This window comes from Paramormyrops kingsleyae, chromosome 13, assembly GCF_048594095.1.
Source record: "Paramormyrops kingsleyae isolate MSU_618 chromosome 13, PKINGS_0.4, whole genome shotgun sequence".
In the NCBI taxonomy this organism is placed as follows: Eukaryota; Metazoa; Chordata; class Actinopteri; order Osteoglossiformes; family Mormyridae; genus Paramormyrops; species Paramormyrops kingsleyae.
In genome coordinates this window covers 26,057,271-26,079,517 of record NC_132809.1, presented here as the reverse complement: position 1 = coordinate 26,079,517, position 22,247 = coordinate 26,057,271, and the positions used below count along the sequence as shown (strand labels likewise).

The window sequence follows — 22,247 nt, the reverse complement described above, 5'->3', positions numbered from 1 at the left end:
AGGTTTCCTTATCAGGGTTACTGCTCACACCTTCAACAGCTAGTTACAGGTGACAGCTGGAATGAAATTTGTAATGTAATTTTTCTCGGAAACGAGTGCTGGAAACTTCCAGAAGCAGAACCAAAGGCCATCGTGTCATTGAGCTTCTACTTGGTACCCAGGTACATCATTTCCCTATTTCTTAAAAGTCATTTGAAGGCCAGTGGGAAACTGCTGCAGATGACAAAAACATAAGCGTTGATTGGCAGACGTCAGGATTCTATTCTCATATGAAAGCTCATGTTTCCTGACCAGCAAGACGTGTGGTCCGGTGTTCTGATGACATTCACCAAACCCAAGAAGAAGGACTTTGTTTTTCAAATGTAAAACTGATTAGGTTCTTCCAGGAGCTTATCAAACATAATGTTTCTGGGAAAAATAATTTTCGACAGCACTGTAAGCATTAAGTAAAATGGAGACTCGGCCCTCAATTAGGGGTCGATAAACCACATTTACGGGAGCGGCAGGAACTGGCCATTTATGTCGTACTTTTGTTTTTAATTCACGTTTTAGCCTAGAACTCCAAGAACTTCACGCATCGCATGAACAAACGGATCTGAGTTACTTAATATGCTGTGAAGGATTATAAATCAAACAAATGATGTGATTTACTGGTGCCTGTTTAATTGCATAACTTTTTGTGGTTAAAGGACCATGCATAAATCTGATGATGAACTCTTAAAAAGAGTGAGAAAATGATCCCAATTAGGCCTAATCATCCAGCAGGGAGGACCCAAGGCAAAGTAACTAAATGGAAAGTGTGACTGGGATTGTGCGGGACAATTACAGAAAGAAACACACGACAGAAACTCAAAATAAGAAGCAGAACTGGCCACATGTACAATTAGTTTATTTTCACCTTAAGCATTAGATAATTAAAGCACAGCACAAAGGGTAACATCCCGTCTCCTTTGACCCTGTACTGCACCTATTTGGCCAGCAGAGGTCTCCCCTGCTGACCATCCTGTATCCCCAATCATTCGCACCTACCCCTTATGTACCACATTGGTTGTTGACCCTCACCTGTGTTTGGTTTTGTTCAGCCTATTGTGATATCTTATACCCATCTGACCTTAGTCCTCAATATATAGTATATGTGACCCTCAGTCTTGTGCTCACCAGTCCGGTCATTGTGTTTTGATTATGCCTGTATTCCCGGTCGGTCCGTGCAAGGACCCCTGTCTTCAAGGCTACCTATAGAGTCTCTTTATGCCTCCTAGCATTACTGGACATGACACATACCATTTTTTGGATTTTGTTTCTCAGTGTTAGTTTTTTTCTGTCTTAGTTTTCTTGTCCTAGGTTTGTTGTACTTTTGTTCCGGTCTGTTCTGGTTTTGCTTTTATTATCCCTGTGTTGTATCCCTAGTGCAGGGGTCTCCAACTCCGGTGCTGGAGAGCTACCGTCCAGTAGGTTTTCTATCATACCCAGCTTCTGATGAGTAAATACCAGGTAAATACCAGGAGCAGGTGTGGCTCATCAGAAGCCAAGTGGGACAGAAAACCTACTGGATAGTAGCTCTCCAGGACCGGAGTTGGAGACCCCTGCCCTAGTGTGTGGTTTGGTTCCTAGTTTTAGTGCCTGTTATGTTTCCCGTTTCTGTGTTAATTAGGTGTTTCTGGTTCCACCTGATGCTCGTTGTCCTGGGCTTTCGTTGATTGGTTATGATTCTCACCCGTGTTGGAAGCTCTATCCTCTTGCCTGTTCTTGGTCCTTTCGGGTTTTGTTAGTGTGTTCTGTTTCCTTAATAAACCCCTTTGTCTTGGAACCGCAAGTGGATCGTCTCCTTTTTCCTGCCTGCGCCATGCTACTGCTCTGTAACAATTTCATCATTTACTTATTTCTGTATTTTCACAATTCTACATTGATTTTTGTATTTCCATCTCTGTTTGTTAATTAGGTAGGCAGTTTTAACCTCACTCAGTGCAGGGTTAGTTAATGAGATCTGATCATTTTGGCTCTATTACAAATGTCTTGGCTTGGTGACTGATGTGTCAGCTGTTTGGTAGACTACATTGTCAGGATTACTATTCGCTAGCTATAATCTATTATATTATCCATCCATCCATTTTGTGTAAACACTTGTCCTATTCACATGGTTACACAACCATGGGGTGGGTGGTCCGGCGCCTGTCCTAGAGCCTATGGGTGCAAGGTAGGGAACAACCCAGGATGGGGTGCCAACCCATCGCAGGGCACATTCATACACCATTCACTCACACATGCACACCTATGGACAATCTGGTACACAATTTTCTAAGGGCAGAATGAAAAATGATTGGTTAACTCTCACAACCAATCAGATTGTAGAGGAGGTGGGTCGAAGCAACTAGAGGTGGGACCAACCAGTCAGATGTCTTGCCTCCTCTAGTTAATTGGGCCCCCTCTATAGTCTGATTGGGTATCTCTCCAAATCAATCATTTTTCATTCTGCCCTCAGAACATTTTTGTGTAAGTAAAACTCCCACGCACACACAAACGCACACACACACACAAAGCATTAAGGACCAGCACTGCACATATTTGTGCTTTGTGCCGTAGGTGTGCTTTCAAAGGTCTTGTGGTTCAGTTTCCATATATTCCTTTTTTGATGACTCAGTTGCAGGGAGTGTCATAAAACTTCCACCTGTGCCTGAGCAATGAAAGACTAACTCATGTGATGTGTTGGATGATGCCAGTGGGTTCAAAGTGCAGTGAGCCTCTTCCTGACACCATCAGAGGGTTAGTACATATTACTGCAGAGGCAAGGGGCACCATGCAGACAAAAATCTTAAGGCATCTGTTTTTGATTTTTATTTACAGGAAAATGTGTGTGCTTTGTACAAAGAATATCTTCGACAGAAAAATGGCATATAGAACATTTAAAATGTGAGAAATACAGCAGGACAGGGAGCTAGAGGAACTGAGGAAAACCAAAATCAAGTTGCAGATACAACTATTTCAGAAACAAATGGTAAAGAATCAATCTCTCTCTCTTTCTCATTATCTGTATTTATTAATCATTCTCTCCCCCTTGCAGTCTGACATTAGAGTGTTGAGTAGTAAACAAGAACAAATGAATGATTGTGTCTTCATTATTGAAAATATTGGGCCACGATTCTGTCTCTGGCAGCTCTTCCAAAATGAGAATATTAGTCTGATTTTAAAGTTCTTTAAAGAAACTTGGGCTTTCGCCTATATATTACCTGCAAGTGCATAAAAGGACTCTTTAAATTTATGCACACATAGGTGTCCAGGAAAAACAATACAAACTCAGAAGAAGTGTTTCAGGGCCAAGTAGACTTTTTGAATTCTTTGTCAAACTGCCGCTTGCAAGAACCCTCAGGGCAAAGCACACACTTTGTGTGGTTGCGAAGCACGACTTCTCCAAGTTTAGCTCCTAATATAAGAAGCTAATAAATTTCTGATATATAAAATTCCCTCTCAGCTGAGGCTATATCTCTCAAAAAGATGATCATACGGACGATCACGCAAAACTCTCTCGACTTGAAATTCTCTTCTTATTATCTGTGCACCGATTGCAATCTCTCACTCATCTACGAATGGTGAGGCCATGGCTGAACGGATTCCCATGTACAGAAACTAGTTAAGTGTGCGAGCTAATACACAGAACAAACCTGCCCCCGTGCAAGTTTGAGGTTTATGATTTGTTGCTATAACGATACATCCAACAAGGATCTAGGATCATGGTAAATCGCCAATAATTTAATCCTGCTAAACCGGTAAATCATGTATAGAAAATGCCCTCCAGGGCGCCTTGCAATCATTGAGTCAACCATGAACTCCGTTGCATACCAATAGTATTGTAGAGTCAAATGTGCACGTTTAGTGGTTAGTCTACCTTAATCACAAATAAAATAATTTTTCGCTTCCTCTGAGCTATAACTGCCTATGAATTTTCATCTTCTGAAATTAAAGAGTATCTGTGAAATTCAATTTAACTTTATTGAAATGGGGGAGCAGCAGAGTTCTGGGTGAAATTACCATTCGAGGGTAATGTTACAGTAGATGCTCAAATAATCAAACTATGATCCCATGAAGTTCCCATGAACCCATGGTTTGGTGACTGAGGCTGAATGGCTGCTGTGCATGTAATGTAAATTTTTCAAATTTAAACTACTAAAAAAAAATACTGACTTTAGAAAGTGTTACTGCAATATAATACACAAGTAATACAAAAATCTGTAAATAGTTGTCAAAATATTGATTAGCCAATTCATTGAACGTTTTCCCCATTTCTTTCATGTTCTCTAAAGATTCTTGGTGAGAATAAATCCTGAGGAAGGAACAAAATGCACTGCTAAGAACGGAGACAGTCGCGAGACAGGAGAGATGGTGAAGAGGGAGATGGCAGTGGGCGTAATTTCCAGGCGGGTTAGGGGGGTCATGACAATAATCAGATCCAGCCAATATAACCCCCCCCAATAATCATGCTTCCCCTGTAATGGGTGGAGATCTCGACCCCCCCAATGTTCCAGCCAAAGTTACGCCCTTGGAGATGGCAGTGATTAACAATAGAGTGTCATCCTCCCTTCGCCGGCTAACTGAGGTTGAATGGAGGAATTCGGATTAGCTGAGTAGTACATGTACAGTATATGCAGGCACGTGCAGAGGGGGGGGCGGAGGGTGATTGAGCACCCGCCCCTTTCCTCCAGGATGCCTCAAGTGCCCTTTTCTTGGGTTTTTTGTTGTTGTTGTTGTTTTTTGTTTTTTTTTTTTTAATGTGTATGTGCGTATGGAGCCCTGTCTTTGCCCCTCAACAATAAAATGTAACTATTAATCTCAATTTTGCTAAATAAAAGGATCTGGCTTGCATCAGTCACATGACTGCCATTAACCAATGCTCGCCCTTGAGGGCAGAGCGCGCTCGTTAAGAGCCGGGTACGAGCTCGCAAAGTGCACGCGCATTTTCTGCAGTCTGGGTGGTGCGGAGATGGAGGAGAAGCAGGCAAATTAATTGGAAGGTGCAGACTGCAACAAAACAGTAAATAGGGTGTACAGCGCACACTATAGTCTATAAAAACAAATGAATTGAAATAAATGAGCGTGCTGTTTGTGCAACAGCGCGACAAACATTACCTGTCCTTTTATGAACTGCACAAGCAGTGGTGGTCATTAACTGCTAGCTAACTGGGTAAGGGTGTTACAAGGGGGTCTGTAGCTCTGTCCACCGTTTTAGGGAACATGTTTTGTTTTAAAGTAAGTTACAGGACTTTTCCCTTCTTTTCTGGAGGGCTTTTATTTCACTAAAAACGATCTAATATGGATATCCACATAATTCCATATTAGATTCGTCATGAATGTGAGTTGTTGTTATTCAGCCTGTTCTATCTTTTTTAACTTTGAGCACCCGCCCCTTTAAACGTCTCTGCACGGCCCTGAGTATATGTGCAGTTGGCAGGTAGGTAATTAGGTCCACCTCCTAAACATAAATACAGTCTCAGAACTATTCTGTGTTATACTGGGTGGTGTTTGTAGTATTTTATACCAGTTTATACGATGATACTGTTTCAATAACCCGTCATAAGGACAGGGCCCCGCAACACGCCAGCTGTTCGGGGAGGGGCTCTTCGCCGCTCTGTGTAATTACTGCTTTATCGTATCAGTTGTGTTAGATGTAACAGAATTATTGTACCCGTGAGGAAAAAATAACTGATGATTTATAAATAATATTTGTAGCTGAAAATGCATTGCAGGTCTACAACAGAACTCAAACTACATGCAACCCTGTGAGATTCTTTGAGGCTACGATGGATCTGTTCAACTCGGGCGCCCTCCAGTGGGGAATCCCGCATCATTCATCCTTCCTGATTAACTCACATTCATATATTTAATGTTTCCAGATGCTCGTTAAAATGGCACTGATTACTAATGGTGGTCTGTCGCCTTTTGGGCCGTTCCTCCGTTGTGACATGATTAACATTTAAACGCCAGGTTTCCGTTTACGCATGGAGTTATTACAATATCGAAGGAAACATCAGTTCAATATTTAATAAAGAACTGATCTAAGGCAAATACTTACCACAAATTGACATTAGGGAATGGTCGGTTTAAATTTAACCTCAATGCATACATGCGTTAGGTAGCACGCAGTTCCCAAAAACTATTAAAAAATTTCTCATCACACGAGAGGATTGTTTCGATATTTTCCGATATTTGACAGACACAATGAAGAGCCTGAGGTTACACCAGGACTCCCGTCTTTCTTTGCGCCCCGTGGTTGCGCTTGCTGGGCGCCTGTCAATCAAAGGGGTTTCGGCCAATCAGAGGCGTTCCGGGGGCCGGCGCCCCGAATGCGCTCATCTAGTACAGCGGTGGCAGCGTCCCAGCCATAGGGTGGCGAACTTAGAAGAACGTGGAAATGCACAGCTCCCAGAAATTAACGAGGACGCGGTACAAATTTAAATCGCGCTTTGTAAAACTATAGATCTGTCTAAAGTAACTTGATATGCAATCATTAAACAAATTGGTGCTGATCAGAGCACCTGAAATCGCGTACGCAGCAGAAAAGATGGGTGATACTTTCAACCAAAGCGGCACGTTTAACCGGTCCCTGATGTACCAGGACAGGTTCAGCAGCCTGGAGGACATAGACGTGACTGCCGACGGGAGCCCGGTTCTCCGGATCCTGATCTCCATCGTGTACTCTGTAGTATGCGCCGTAGGCTTAGTGGGGAACTTGCTGGTCTTCTTCTTAATGAAGGTGAGACAGGTGAGGAAGAAATCAACCATAAACTTTTTCATCCTCAACCTGGCGGTGACAGACTTCCAGTTTGTGCTGACCTTGCCATTTTGGGCGGTGGACACTGCATTGGATTTCAGCTGGCCCTTTGGAAACGCGATGTGCAAAATAATCCTGTCGGTCACGGTGATGAATATGTACGCCAGCGTCTTCTTCCTCACTGCGATGAGCGTGACCCGCTACTGGTCCGTGGCTTCAGCCCTGAAGAACCGGACGCCCCGGTCTTTCCGATCGGTCAGGTGGGTCAGCGCACTCATGTGGCTCTGCGCGACTCTGGCCACGGCACCAACGTCTATCTTCTCCACTGTGACAAACGTAGCCGGTGAAAAACTGTGCCTATTGAAATTCCCCGATGGCCAGCACTGGCTAGCACTTTATCACCTTCAGAAGATCCTAATCGCCTTTGTTTTGCCCATGTTAATCGTTTCTGTTTGCTACCTACTGCTTCTGCGCTTCATCAGCCAGCGCGCCATGAACAACAACCACCCGAGGCGGACATCTAGGGTCACCAGATCAGTCACCACCGTTGTTCTTTCCTTTTTCCTTTGCTGGATGCCAAACCACGCCATCACTTTCTGGGGCGTCTTGGTCAAATTCAACGTGGTCTACTGGGACAGAACATACTACATGATCCATACTTACGTGTTCCCCGTGACTGTGTGCCTCGCACATGCCAACAGCTGCTTAAATCCAGTCCTCTACTGTCTCATGAGGAGGGAGTTCAGGAAGATGTTGAAGGATCTCTTCTGGCGGATTTCATCACCCGCTATTTCTAACAGCTGCCAGATACACCCATTTTCTGCCACCTTAAAAGCGGAGCAGGACGAGACACAGGTGGTGATTCCGCTCAATGCGCTGGACGCCGGGCGCTGTGCAAACAGGCAGTGTGACTTGCTGCCGTCCTCCAGCGCCGTGCTGTCCAGATAAAGCGCGACTACTCTCTCCAGTGGATAAAGTTTTCTTCATTTAACAACTCTTATTTATTTTCTTTGAAATCCGTGAAAGATGGTAAATTATTCGTCAACGAAGAGTAAAATGCACGGCGCCACTTTTATTTGCATTTTGGTTTGTTCTGCGTTTATGAGTCCCCATAAATGTTGGATTTGCATTTCATTGCTTTACATTATATATACGTACGAAAATGCCTTTTGTTAATGTAAAATCGTACGTTTTTTCCCAACAGCGAAACATAGGAAACGTGCTTTCGCCACGTGCTACAATATTTACGCATGCAGGTTCTCTTCATTATCAGCACTTTAAACACTTTTGCTGATTGTGCTTCGGTTTTGTGTTTTGACATACACGGTTAAATGTCCACAAATAATAATAAATATTCTACGTGAGTAATATATCCGCAACAATATTGTTGATGAAATCCTTGTATATTTACTTTGTCGTGGTGATGTACCAGCCTTGCGTATATGAGACGTGTGTACTGTTGAATAAATTCATGTAAATATTGTCCGTGGATGCATATGTCGATTATTAAAGTATAGTTTAACGTTTAAAATGCGAAATGAATACACTGTCTTTCCAAAAATAAAGTCGCATACGATTATATTTAACTGGACAGCCTTTAGATTTGATTACTGCACGCGTTCGTCTGGTTTATTTTCGTCCATATCTGCGTTAATTTCGATTTTGTATTGACGACGGGGTACTCGAACCACTCCGTAGTCTTCTCCAAGCACATCCCAAACAGTTTCAATGTTGACATGTTTACTGAAGCACGATTTCACCTGTTAGAGCCCGATGAATCTTGGTATTATCGTCCTAGAATATACCCATTCCATTAGGAAAGAAAATATCCACTGATGGGATAACCTGGTCATTCTGAAGATTCGGGTATACAGGCTGCCAGCCAGACTTGATTTTATTGCTACATAACACTGCAGAGCTTAGACCAGACCAACTGAAGGAAATGAGCAAAGTTATTTAATTTCAAACGACGACTTTTTTTTTTCTTTGGCCAGGCAATGTGCCATAACATTTTCGATGATGACGCTCAGAGGATTATATTAAAAAAATAAATCGAAAAGGGCACAGGATAAGAAAGCGGGAGACAGGAGTCTGCGATCACTGGTCAGGACAATAACAGCAATTCTTCCCCGAACCAGGAGAAACGCGGCGGTTTGGAACGATCCTCTCACTCACTAGAAGGAAATAAAATCATCCGGAGCGCAAGATTATAGTAGGTGAAATATTTTCTTGTAAAGGCAAAACTGGTGAAGTGGTGACTAAATTACGCAAATTAGCCTATATTTGACGGCAGGATACAATTTATGAAGTAGTCACATTTTTTGATTGCACAGAAAACAGACCTCGAGCAGAATCGTTTTACTAATTAGATAATGCGGTCCGGAAAAATGGGGACGGAGAGGTGGTTGGCACCGTTGCTTAACCCCGAGATACGTATGTAGAGTTTACATGTTCTCCCCGTCTCTCCTCAAGGTCTAACTGCACACCGAATAGTGGCACCGAAGGAAACACCGAAGTAAATAATCACTTGGCATCGTGCACCTATGTGAAAAATTATCTACCATGAGTGAGCGACTACGATACAAAGAACAAACACTAGATGGCATTACCCAGCAAACTGCAAATATTGTCTTCGAACGAGAGCAGGAAACGCAGAACTATTAAATAAATTAATGAAACATTACACAACTAACCATAGCTCTCAACCTGTATCAAAAATTGTTTATGTATAGGTGTGTTTATTAGGAGACAGATACTCTGCAGAACAGCAATAAAATTACAGATATAGAACGATTACAAACAATATGTAACGTAACATTATTTATTGGTCACATAAATATTTTATTTACTATGAAGTTATACTAAATAATAATCATGTCATCTAAGGATATACATGAACAGCAGGACTGTGCTGAGATGGGCCATAAGCAGTGAATGGCCTGGCCTCTCAAACTGCGAGAGCGTTTTTTTGGTGTGTGTGTGTGTGTGTGTGTGTGTGGGGGGGGGTTATTTAGTGGAAGGGGGTGACAGACAATGCCAGCGTCCCATGAGGCAGCAGGAACCAGTTACATCTGGTTCAGTAGTCAACAGGGGGCAGCGTGACCATCTTGCTGAACTCTTCGTAGTGCACACGGCCATCAGGGCCCACGTTGGCTTCACGGAACAGCTCATCCACTGTGGTGGGGGGGGGGGAGGGGGTACACAGGTAAAAAGAACTTAATGCAAGAGCTGCATCCCAATACTGGTGACAGTTCATGTGAAGGTTGCAGGCCAGTCTGAATCAATGGTACTCTATTGGAAAGAAGAGTATATAACACAAAGTACCACAGAAGTACCCCAGCAGGTTTGGCACTTTCGGTACTGGCACTCAACCAGAAGTTAATGGAAGGCGACAGTACCGAAAGTACCGTACCAAAAATACGGTACAGTACTTGGTGTGGTGGAAAAGCGCCCATTGATTCAAACTTGAGTAAACACTAAAAGGAGAGACATGTTGCTTTAATGTGAGGATCCTGTACAGAAAGCAGCAGCCATGTGACGGAACACCCACCCTCCCTGTCTGTGAGCTTCTCCCCAAGGCCTGTGAGCTTGGCCCTCAGCTCAGAAGCCAGGATGTAGCCCTTCTTCTGCTTGTCTGTCATGCGCATGGCCTCCAGAATCTCGTTTTTGGGGTCTTCTTGCTGAGTCTGCCTATGCATCATAGTTAGGAAGGTTGAAAAATCTAGTTCTCCGTTCTTATCTGCACCAGAAAGGGAACAAGGGAAAGAAGAGAGTCAGAGAGAAAGTAAATCTTAGCTATATTACGTCTATATTGAAATTCGGATGAATGGGAGAAAAGGGGAAGGCGTTTAAAACGTTCATTCATTTCATAAACACTTATTTTTTTGCTTCTAGAATCTGCCTTAATAAACCTGTAATGTCCTAATTTGCGCAGTTCACGTGACCGCGGATCATGCATCCGGTACCTATCTTGTGGATCTGCAGGTGTCGCTCCACCTCGCTGAAGGTGGGACTAGTTCCCAAGCAGCGCATCACCGTAATCAGGTCCTTCGCTTCTATCTTCCCCTTCCGCTTCTTGTCATAGAGTGAAAAACACTCCTTGTATTCTGAAAGTGAAAAAATACGTCCCTTCTCTGACCGCTTTACTGTCTTTCACGTACGTAGGCTATATTTTACTTTAGGTGTAAAACATAGCCTATATATATACTTACATGACAAGCAGTAAAATATACTCTTGGCGAAAAGAATACCCAGAGAATTTTATAGACTTCACATTTTCCTGATGCACCCTTCTTCAAATTTAATTAGATAACGGGAGCGTTTTCCCCAAGGGCCGGGTGAATGAAAGACAGGTGGCGTCGAATCTGCTACCAGCCGGGAGTATGACAGTAATCTCACCTTACTGGTCCCGCATTATTAATTAAGACGGGCGCTAGCGAGTTAAATGGCGCCCTGTTTCTCAAACATACCGTGGACCTAGAATGACTTTCAGATAACACATTGACCCACCCCCTGCTGTAAAATATTGTAATAAAACTAAACGAGACTGACTTCATTTTATACCCACACTTTATGTACTTCCCAGAAAATCAAATGAATAATGAGCATATATCGTTACCCTATCTAATTAATTTAAACAAATAATATTTTCTGTATTAAAATTTAAAAAACAGCATAGTTATTGACAATATTTGTAATGTAATCGTATAATTTGCAAATCTTTTACCATGTATTTGATCTTGCGTGAGGAATTTTGCCTGAAAAAAAAAGAATTAAAATAATTATCGCACGAAACGCAGTTATGCAACCGAACTGTACCGGACCGAATGGAGCGCTTACCATTCCGCTCCGTGCTCCGCTCTCGCTGACAGCCAGCCGGAATCGCGCACCCTTCCCTTACCTGCCGTTATTGTCCGGGCTCCAAAGTCCACTGATCTGTATGAGTAATGAATACTGCGTCTCTATGGCCGCTCACGCACATGACACCAGCGGTCACATAATCCGCTGTCGCTGGCCGCCGCTCAAATGGCCCGCGATGTAGCTTCCTTTTCAGACTTTACCCAATCATTAAATCAATCGAGCTCCTCGTACAGGTGAAAATTAAACAAAATAAAATCACGCAACTTGTTATTATAACGCTTTTATCTATTTTAGCGACCAAAAAGAAATTGGACAGTGTTAGGTTCACTACACCCCATTTCCCCCTATAGTACTATAATACATTAATATATATTTTTCGTATTGTACTGCCTATGCCGGCCCTCTTACATGTAATTTAATTCATAGCACATGTATTTATTGCATTGCCGTTTATTAAATGACCACGTCTTATTGCACTGTGCTTGAAGCTTCGTAACCTCTTGTATGTTTGTCGCACTGTAGTCCCTATAGGTGGGGGCGTTGCTAGAGATTTTGGGCCCATGAAGGCATATCATTTTGGGTCACCCAGTCCAGTTATTTTCCAAGTTTTTTAGGCCCCCTGTCACTCAGGAGCCACTGGAATCGTACACCCTCCTTACGGCGCCCCTCGACATAGGTCCACGTCCCCACTGTACATTGTATATTTATACGGATGGGATGACAGTAAACTCACGTCATAAGACTCAATGCAGTCCTCTAGCAATCGCAAAGCTATCAAAAGGCAGTTCATGTTCAAAGGAAAATAAGTAATGCATTATATAACATTCCCCAGCAACTGAGCTGATTAAAAATGCCCGTATTAACTATTTATTCATTGGAACATGTAGTCTAAAATAAAAGGTTCACAAAAATAAAATAATCAATGCAGTATATTGATGCAGTTATTTATATCAGGCTTCATTGATGTAGTTTCTTTGTGATGTACGATTTCCTTTAATTCTTTATTCTGAAATGGCAAGACTATACCAAACCAAAATGGTGATTGCCAGCCTCAGTGCTTGCCATTAAGTGAAATTTTTATGGGAAGTACAGCAAATGTGCGAGCTCAAATGGTTGTTCCTTTCATGACAGATCGGATGAGAGACCCCGTCCGGCACAGGAATGATGATACATCCACATCCACATACATGAGGGGGCGTAGCACTGAGCGTTTGCAGGCGGTATAAAAATGGCCAGCAGATGTCAGTAGAAGCCCGGAAACGTTGGACTTCGTATTTACCTCAGCACTTCTTAAGAGGGTAATCCGCTGTCGCTTTAAGCAGTGTTGGCAGACTTCCACAATACCAGCACTCGTAAGGTTGGGATCCTGTTGGGACAGCCTCAGCTGAACCCTAGTCTCCACAGATCTCCCCCTAACAGGTTTAGGGACATGTGACACAGCCGTCATGGTGAATCGGGTGTAACGCAGGGACAGGAACTGCAGTCACCTCCTCGAGGCTGACTGGTTTGCAGGACACCTGTATGGATTTAGGGTTTGAATGCAGGTGAGATGGCTAGCAGTGGGATCAAACCATTTAGAAGCGGGATGTAAAATGATGACTATGATTGTGATTATATTTACTATGATAATTATCATCACATTCCATTAACATGCTCTCCAGCTGAGCCCTGGTATTTCTGAATTAAGTATCAATGAGACGCATCCCATTATAAACACTGCAGTCCCAGGGTCTGCAGATTGACGCCACTTTTGGAACCCTGGACGAGACACTTATTCCCCAAAGGTTCCAGCGACTGGTTGTCTCTGCTTTCCCCAAAAAAATAAACATTCACCACTTTGGATAAAATTCGGTTTAAATAAAAATGAGTTGTCCAGCTCACTGCATATTAATGGAGCGATGAGTCTACCTGCCTAATCAGACTGGTTGCCAATCAGATCGCAGCAGCGGCTATCAAAGCAGGAGGACATGGCTGGGAAATGAGGTCGGGTGTCGCCTTACAGGCCCCCAGGGTCGCCGCTTGTCAGTCCTGCCGCATGGCTATGTTACCTTAGCCCCCGTGCCAGTGTACATGTCCTTAGTCCCTGCACAGTTTCACTGCCATGCTCGCTGGGCTGACTGATAACCCTGAAAGCTGTAGGGGTCGCTGGCGTCCCCAATGCTACATTCATGTGGCTCTTTACGTAAGGAGATCAAGCGAGGTTCCACCAAAAGCCTCGCCAAGCCTTCGGGGTCTCTGTGACGACACAGCGCCATCTGTAGGGCACATGTGGATGTGCAGCCTGGCCCACACATTGGTCTTATTGAAAGACAGAAAAGTGAACCCCATGTTAGATGGAACGAGATGATAACATTGAAGGAAAGATGCACCTTTTCACTGCAAAGCATCAATAGCTCAGGTTGACTCGTTCATAACCAGATATTCATCTAATGTCAAAACCATAAAAACGCTCCAGGCACCAGATAAATGACTGAGACCCTCAGACCCCAAGCTTCACTCTCACCTATATATGTGCCTTAAAACGCAGAGCATGATGGGAAATATGAAAACGAACACATTCCAGTGCACCAGTGTTCCAGTAATTGTATAAATGGCAAATAAAGTTTCATTTCATTAACTTGGCATGCGGACTTCAAGGCTGGTTGACCAAAATCCAAATCTGAATCAGTCTGAAGCTGAATCTATAATTAAGTGTGTAGATACTGTAATACCAAACACACAGAGGCAACTCAGAACTGGCTGTGATGGTCATGGACTCAAATCTCTTTGGGAAGTACTTTCCTCTTCAGACAAGTACTGCAAAGTACTGTGAAGTACTGTTCTCTGGCCAGAAGTATCGTCCTCTTGAGATGTCTCACTCCACGGTAATAAAACATCGATACATGCAGACGTATAACCAATGTGTGTGTTAAAGGAGGGAGATGATTTACGAAACAACCCGAAAACAGAAAGTAATCAAGTAAGCTGCCCAGTTAAGAAACAAGGCTTGTGTATTTAAAAAATAAAACACCTGAAATATGCAGTAAATGACAACAAAATTCATTCAGTGAAGTTGATCTTTCAAAAGGCCACATGTAATTAGAGAAATTAACTCACATTCATCTCTCATGTCAGTTCATCGTGCAAGTAGATTAAGCTGGAGTTTATAACACAATATCACTGTTAGTAACAGTCATACATAACACTTCGTTAAAATATATAAGCTTCTAAAAAACCTCTCCTAAGACTATTGGAATAAGTAACTATGTAAGTATATTTACTGTCCCCTCAGTGTCACATTGCCTTAATGTGGGGGAGGTGTACAGGAAATCAACCCTGCCAGTGCACCCCAGCAACGTGGAGGAGGAACTTAGAGTAGATACCATACCTTTGTGCCCACCAGTCAGTTTGCTTGACCACTGCTACCCCAAGCAGATGTGGAAACGGGGTGAAAATTAGGTAAAAAAAAAAAAACATCCTATAACAGCTTTGGGGTTTCAGATTGGTCGGCTCCAGAACACCATTTCCTGCAAGAGCGCCACCCAGTGGCAGCCTGTGATTAGCTAGCGGCCCTTAACATGCAGGGTGTAGAAGGACCAGGGCTCGGGCACGTAGATGATGCCGGGGTAGCGCCTGCGCAGGACATCGTCGTTCCAGAGGCATGCCACCCAGACGCTGACCAGCAGCAGAGCCAGGCCGAAGCTGTAGAACAGGAAGAGCCCGTTACTGTCCGGAACCAGGCCCTTCTGCTTCTGGTGCATGACCGTGGCCTGCATGGCGAAGAAGGTGAAGATGAAGAGGATGAAGATCTGGCCTTCGGTCACCAGGTACCTGCGGGGACACCACAAATGGGGGAGGTCACCTACATCTTTCCCATACTCATGATACAAACATCAACCGCTGTTGGGTACAGCTCAGTGCAGGAGGACACAGCAGGAGGTCAAAACAAGCCAGGAGAGATCGAGGAAAGCAGCTCTCCTCCGATTATTTAATGGAGGACAACAACAACAACAACAACAACAACAACAACAGAACTTATATTGGTGTCACTCATGGATGCAAAGGACAATCAAGCATGAGAAACGCTGAGCTCATACCACCTGCTGACTACTCCCCAATCCCTGCCCAGGGAAAACATGTAATGGGCGGGGCCAAAAAAGACTAACCAATAGTAGAGCGCGCTGGGTCCCAACAAGAGCCAGGAGGACAGCGGTGTCCTCCCCCCCTCCCGGACGTTTGTGAAGCAGCCCGTGAAGTAAACGTAGAGGATGATGAAGAAGGGAATGTACCTGCAGAGTCGGGGGGGATAAAAGAGGACATTTTACCCCCGCTGGATGATTAGAAAAGTACAATGAAATGAAGTTTTATTTGCTATTTGTACAAGAATGGGCACATTGAAATGTGTTACTTTTTCCATATCCTATCTTATTCTTTTTAAAGACAAACACATATATAGTGAAGCTTGGGGTCTGAGCGCAGGGTGAGTCATTTATCCGCCTCCCCAGCAGCATTTTTCAGGGGTTAAGGGCTCAGCGGAGATGTGACTATTCTGTCAAACACAGGATTCAAACCAGCGACCCTCTGATCAGTCAGGGAAGCCTAACCTGCTGAGCCACACACCGCCCCCCCCTTGGCCCCCAGCCCCCGTACGCACACACCACAAGGAGGTACCAGTCTGACTACCTTCACCACCAGTGAGAAAAGCAGTGAAATTTTAAACAAAGTGCAATGGAAAGACTCCAGTGGACAGCAGTGAGATTTCACAGTTTCCCATAGAAGGCCGGGGCGGCCCCAGCTTACCACATCGAATGGCCGAGGTTCTCGTCATAATAGTAAAGAAGCTCAAATGAGTCGATCTGTGGGACAGAAAGGGAGCATCAGGCAGCGGATCGCACCAACTCTAGGGGGGAGTCATTTCTCTCTCATTCATTATCTGTCCAATGAGAGTCAGTGGATGAGTGACCACTGTCATCTCTAACCCCCCACACCAGCCCCAGTGGGTCAGTCTAGGCCTGTAACGATAACTACTCCTGTTGGACGATATCTCGTCCCAGAAATAACTGTGATAAATGATATTATTGCCATTTTAAGATCATATTATGGCACTGATATAATGACAATATAACAGCATTATAATGCAAGAACATCCTTTCAAAGAGCAATGTGCTTTTAATTCTTAAGTATAAATTGAAATGTCAAACAAAATTAAATATCCTTAATAAATAAAACATAAATACACAACTAAAAATAAAGATAAAAGGCTCTCGGGCTCTTAACAAAAATCATATTATACATTCAACATTTTGGGACAGGGGTATAGAGAGTCATTTGTTCCTCCAGATTTGCAGAGGCTCTGCTCGGTGACGCAAATGAACCTGGATCATTTATCGCCCAGGGGACAAATAACAGGAAGTCCGAAAGACATCGGACTAAAGTTTGTATATAGACACTTTTTCTGCCCTCTGATTAGAATGGCAACAAAAATAGCTAGCAGATTTGAAGATTCCTTGCTAAAGGATTATAAAGACTCTTAAATGGCTACAACTTAAGATAAATTGCAATTACACTGCAACGCTACATACCTGTGTATGTTTTTGCATCACTTGTTATTGTTTTGATCTGTAATTTATTTAATTTCATTTGAAATCTAGATTAGTTTCAGGTGTGGGTTCATTAGTTTTCATTTTAAAGATGTGAATCTATTTAGTTGTTATATATTTTACTTCTAGGGATAGACGGAAAGTTGTAGGACTTTGCTGGTTACTACATGTCACAGTGTGGTGCTGTTGCCTCTTTCTATGGTTTTAGTTCACTGCACGAGAGTCGCAAAGATAAACAAATCTTCACATTTGTTATATAGCATTTTGAAAAGGTAATGGGAAGTATGTGATATATGTTTATATTTTATCTCAGTTGATTTCAGAACCAATATTTATAGATGTCACTTAGCTGTACTTTTTATTTTATTTCCGTATCTTATTTTATTTCAGTTAATGTTTTCGTTAATGATTCTAACCCTGCCTTGCGTACTGTGAGTACATAACGTATGGTTAGTTTTAGTAAAATTATTATTTATTCTTATAACATGCATACCCCAGGTCATAAACATGACATTTAAGAGCAGCTTTGCCTGGTGTGTTGGTGCTGAAAGTGTGATCGATCAGGACTGAGGACAGTCCAGCCCAGCTGTGTGCTACGTATGAATCACGCCTGCGACACAGCAGACGAGGGCAGAAACGTTGGGAACATTCAATTTGCCAATATCGAGGTCAGAAAAAATTATTGAGGTCGTCCATACATTGTGCGATAAGTCAGTAACATAATTACCGTGACAGGTCAAGTTCAGTCCTTTTATTTACTTGTATAAGACTCATATCTACTGTAACACTCTAACCTCCCCTGTCCGTAAAAAACAAAACACATTTTCTGTTGACTTTAATTGTAATTAAGGCCTCTGCAGTTTACAGTGCAGTATGAAGTTTGAAAGCCAATCATCTTGACTCACTGATTAAGGGCTTCCTGTCAGGAATGAGATCAGCACTGATGCTGTATTTAGGAAGAATACAGTCTCATTGTGGAACTGTTAAGTACTCATAATCCCATCGAAGCCGATCCCGTAAGAGGCCCTGCTGTTGTACCCTTGAGGATGGTGCTCCAGTTAAAATGCAATGATTAATAATGACTAGTGCAGCAGGGGAGTTCAGTAACACAGGAGTGCACCCAACCCTCAGACTCTCACATGTCATCCTGCAATGACCAACGGACAAAAACACAACCTAGACGTCTGAAGTTTATACTTGCAAAGCCTGAGCTTATACAACTCATTTGAAAACATTCAAAGATTTCCTACACACTCCAGTTAATGGCGAGTCTACTCTCACTCTAGTGGGCGGATTACCAGAGAGGCCGGCTGCAGGTTCTTGATGATGGGGTTCTCCCGGACGGAGAGGTGCAACTGGTAGCCACTTAGCACCAGCCGGTGGTTGACAGAGTCGCCCACCAGATGGATGCTGGCTCCCATGACGAAGGTGATGATGCAGAGGTACACCGCCGAGCGGGGGAGGGTCTTGGAACTGCGCTCTATAAGCTGAGATGGGTACACACAGCCTGAGGTTCTGGAGGCTCCCTGTTTGCCACAAACAGTAACTAGAAGCTAAAGCAGCATGTTCTGCTAACCAGCTAGTTAGCTATAATCGTAGGACTCTACTCGCTGGGTTTTTGAAACATCTGAGTGGGGCCCCAGAGTGACTTTTTATGTGGGGCCCCAGAAACAACAAAGCGGCCCCTGCATGTGACAGCAGCACACTGGACGCTGGTTGGCTCCTCATCCTCGCAGAGTTTCCATGCATCTCGATTTAGTGGCCAGTGTTGCAAATTGCAGGGCTGGAAGGTCAGCCGTAAACATGGGGGGATGTAAAGAGCTCGTCTGCCTGTGCCTGAATGCACTCATTAAACTTTCAGGCTGTCAAGCGTTATACTATCCAGTGTTACAGGCCAAACGACATGCAGGGGCTGCGTCAGCTTAGAAAGCGAATGGTAAAGTTATGGTATGGAGACGCGGGGGTGTTCAGGACCGTGCCCTCAGGAAGCGGCACGCGGTGTTCTGCTGTTACCTTCAGAAGCAGGAAGGGCGTGATGACGTTGTAAGCCATGTGGAAGTAATCGCCAGCGCTGGGCTTGTTCAGGGGGAACCACTCAAGCGGGAAGACCAGCTGGGGGGGGGGGGGGGGGGGGGAGGTGAGGGGGGGGTCACGTCTCACGGCACAGCGGTTAAATTGGTACACTTGTCCGAGGGTTCAGATAAATGACCCACAGTCGGACTGACAGCACGAAAATGAGGCTGTGACCAACACGCACATTCAAACAAACATGAACTTAAAGGGTTATTACCACCACAGGGATGTCAAGGTCTGTTTGGTAATAACAGTAATGGTTTGACGTTATCTGTAAATGCTATAGCATTTTTGAAATCCCTATGTCAGTGTTTCCCAACCCAGTCTCAGGGACCGACAAATGATCCACATTTTTGCTCCCTCCCAGCTCCCAGTAGAGCAAAAATATGGTCCCCAATGACCAGATTGGGAAACATTGCCCTATATTATGGGGTTCAATAATGCTGTTCATTATCCATCACAAAGCCTTACACAGCGACAGAACACTCACCATGGCGATGGGTCTCCCAAAGTCTAGGATCCAGTTCTGTACTGTGAAGTAGAACCAGAGATCCAGGTGGAACTGCTGTTTCTTCTGCAAACTCTCAGATTCCCGGGACCCAATTCGGCTGTGAAGTAGACACAAACGTTCCACTTAACACAGATAAATAACAATCCATCCATCCAATCCAGCACAAGGTTGCAACTCCACATGCAGAAAGGGTGAGATTCGAATCCACAACCCTGGAGGTGTGAAGAAACCCACGAGCCGAGGGCGCTGCCCTTAAGGAACAAGATCATCCTGTCTGCATAAATAAAATAAGCGTGAATGAACTCTGACCCCCGGTGCGGCGCGCGCTGAATCGCCACCGAGCAAAACATCCACACAGCTCACAGCAGGAGCGACTTTCCCGAGTGAGCAGAAGCTGGACGCCGTCTGCGGGGATGAACGTGACCCAGGCACCTTGAAACACGGTGACACGTATCTCTGTGCTAAAAATGTACGTTTCGGCTATATGACACCGTGACCCACTGGCTTTCGCGGTGGACGATCCACCACACAGCCCGACACCCAACGATGTGCAGGAAACTGTAGATTGAAAAACATGGCCACTGTGTGAAGAACTGGAGCTGAACTTAGCCAATCCAAGTCAAAAAGGTTTTATACTCATTATATTTATCATGTCGAATGATAAATATATAATGGACCTAGACAGACTCAAAGACATTTTCTAAATGTTTTCTTAACGTTATCTAAAAAGTTATATTTATTTTTAAAATATTAGGTGGCTTAAAACACTCCTCTTTTTGCATGGACAGCATAACTGTACAGTACCGTTTACTTTCCTTTTGTACTGTAATGCAGTACTTCTCAAAAAGTGGTTTAGCCACTTAAAGTCTAATTGTGGATGTTTGGAAAGCAATTCATTATATCAGCACCCACAATCTTGACGATAATTCCTAGTATCCACTAAGTATCCAATAAAAAAAATCTTCACTAATTATACCGGCATTAATATTTCTCACGTACATTTCGGAACGGCACATTCTTCTCAATGGTTTAGCCGAGTCATGGCAGGATCGTAGGAAATGATTCACTGTGTTCCTTATGAAACTCTTATTTTAATTATTCAAGCATTCAAGTGAGAATAACTGGTCAAACCCCGGGAGGAAGCCGGACGCCTGGCCCGCGGAGTTGCGCCGTTTACGCATCGGGGCGTCCATCCAGCCGCCGCGTCGGACTCACAAACCCCGCTGATGGCTGGACCTAAAACATAAAAATACAAAGTCAATCCGGATCGCCAACTTCTCTCGAGATGGGTAACCTCGGCACTCCCCAACGGGACCCTTTCGTCCTTACTGCTGTTTTAAACACCATGTTACAATGTAGCGACAACGATCTCCGCATTAACACATCAGGCGTTTCGTCTCTGCTAAATTGGACATGCTTTTAAATGGTGGATCCGATGCTATCCGTTCAAAAACCCGACACTATCTCGGCTGCATTACCTCCGATGATCCTGCTACGAATCGCCGCAGCACCGGCGCTCCCATGTGCGCACGAGCAGCGGGCTTTTCCCAGTACTTACTGCGTCCCGGCCGAACCCCCCTCCCTTCTTTTTCTTTGCAATCTTTGCACGAAAAAGAGCCCTAATGCTTAGATCTATACAGACAAGACATAAGGATAAACAAAGACCTTTAATCTGACGGCGAGGAACTGGGTCGAGGTAATGAACGGGCGAGTTATCTTTCATGAATAAGTGAAACTGCTCGTCCAGATAGACGTAATACAACCAAAGACTTTCCATCGGCATGTGGACAATCGTGATCCTTCGTGACGGCCCGTTTCCAAAACTTACAGACAGGGCACTTCGTATGGAAATAAACACGGTATGAGTGAGAGAAAAAAATCAAAGGCAAAAGCAGTTACCTCTAGATTATTGTCGTTGAGGAAATGGGTCTGCTGGGAAATCATTCATAACAGTGATTTCCTCTTAATCGTGAAATAAATCATAAAATGCACTTCAAATTAAGCGGTAGACTCTGCGCCAGTGTTCCTGCAGTTTTAAAGGAAGTACCGTTTAAGTGATCTTAGGGCAATGCCATATAAATAATTTATCACTGCAACTGATAAACTGGGTTTAAAATATTCCCTTTAATGTAACGTGACACTTTTTACATGAATAATCTCTTGACGTTTTTATTCAACGGTAACAAATACTGAGCTAATTAGATGGGATCCTTTTGTTCGAGCTCTTTTTCCAGACGGACCGATAAGCAGTTTGCACACTCACCGCTGTCATGCTTAGGGTGACAGAAAGGGAAGGGCGATGCCTGGTTTGGGCTGGACTGCACTGGACTGCACTGACCTGAACTAATAAAGTCGATAATTGGCAGTCTGCATATGAGTCCGGAAAAAAGACTTTGCACCCCATGTTGAACCCATCGATGAGACTGTCCGAAGAATATTGTTAGTATGAACTGTATTACTGTAG

General features: G+C 43.8%; 3 protein-coding genes across 7 annotated transcripts; 1 reads left to right on the top strand and 2 right to left on the bottom strand.

The window, feature by feature from the left end:
* The first annotated feature begins 6,383 nt into the window (after nt 1–6,383).
* Nucleotides 6,384–8,271, top strand: LOC111836037 (relaxin-3 receptor 1-like). The gene has a single exon (XM_023796946.2). It carries the CDS (start codon nt 6,488–6,490, stop codon nt 7,706–7,708), a length of 1,221 nt encoding a protein of 406 aa, XP_023652714.1. The 5' UTR covers nt 6,384–6,487; the 3' UTR covers nt 7,709–8,271.
* A 1,207-nt stretch (nt 8,272–9,478) lies between these two features.
* Nucleotides 9,479–11,965, bottom strand: calml4b (calmodulin-like 4b). Its single transcript, XM_023796947.2, has 5 exons — nt 11,600–11,965; nt 11,487–11,517; nt 10,726–10,866; nt 10,311–10,499; nt 9,479–9,934 (listed from the first exon to the last, which is right to left on the bottom strand). Exons 1-5 carry the CDS (start codon nt 11,600–11,602, stop codon nt 9,837–9,839), a joined length of 462 nt encoding a protein of 153 aa, XP_023652715.2. The 5' UTR covers nt 11,603–11,965; the 3' UTR covers nt 9,479–9,836.
* Nucleotides 11,966–14,592: 2,627 nt separating this feature from the next.
* cln6b (CLN6 transmembrane ER protein b) lies at nt 14,593–21,985 on the bottom strand. 5 transcript variants are annotated; one of them, XM_072698468.1, is made up of 8 exons: nt 21,683–21,985; nt 20,915–21,019; nt 19,763–19,880; nt 19,213–19,311; nt 18,498–18,686; nt 16,400–16,455; nt 15,766–15,888; nt 14,593–15,430 (listed from the first exon to the last, which is right to left on the bottom strand). In XM_072698468.1, the coding sequence occupies exons 2-8, from the start codon at nt 20,974–20,976 to the stop codon at nt 15,163–15,165; spliced, it is 915 nt and encodes a 304-aa protein (XP_072554569.1). In that variant the 5' UTR covers nt 20,977–21,019; nt 21,683–21,985; the 3' UTR covers nt 14,593–15,162. The 5 variants fall into 5 exon arrangements, with proteins under 5 accessions (XP_072554569.1, XP_072554572.1, XP_072554570.1 ...); XM_072698471.1 differs by lacking the exon at nt 21,683–21,985 and adding an exon at nt 21,449–21,462; XM_072698469.1 differs by lacking the exon at nt 21,683–21,985 and adding an exon at nt 21,262–21,414.
* Nucleotides 21,986–22,247: the final 262 nt, after the last annotated feature.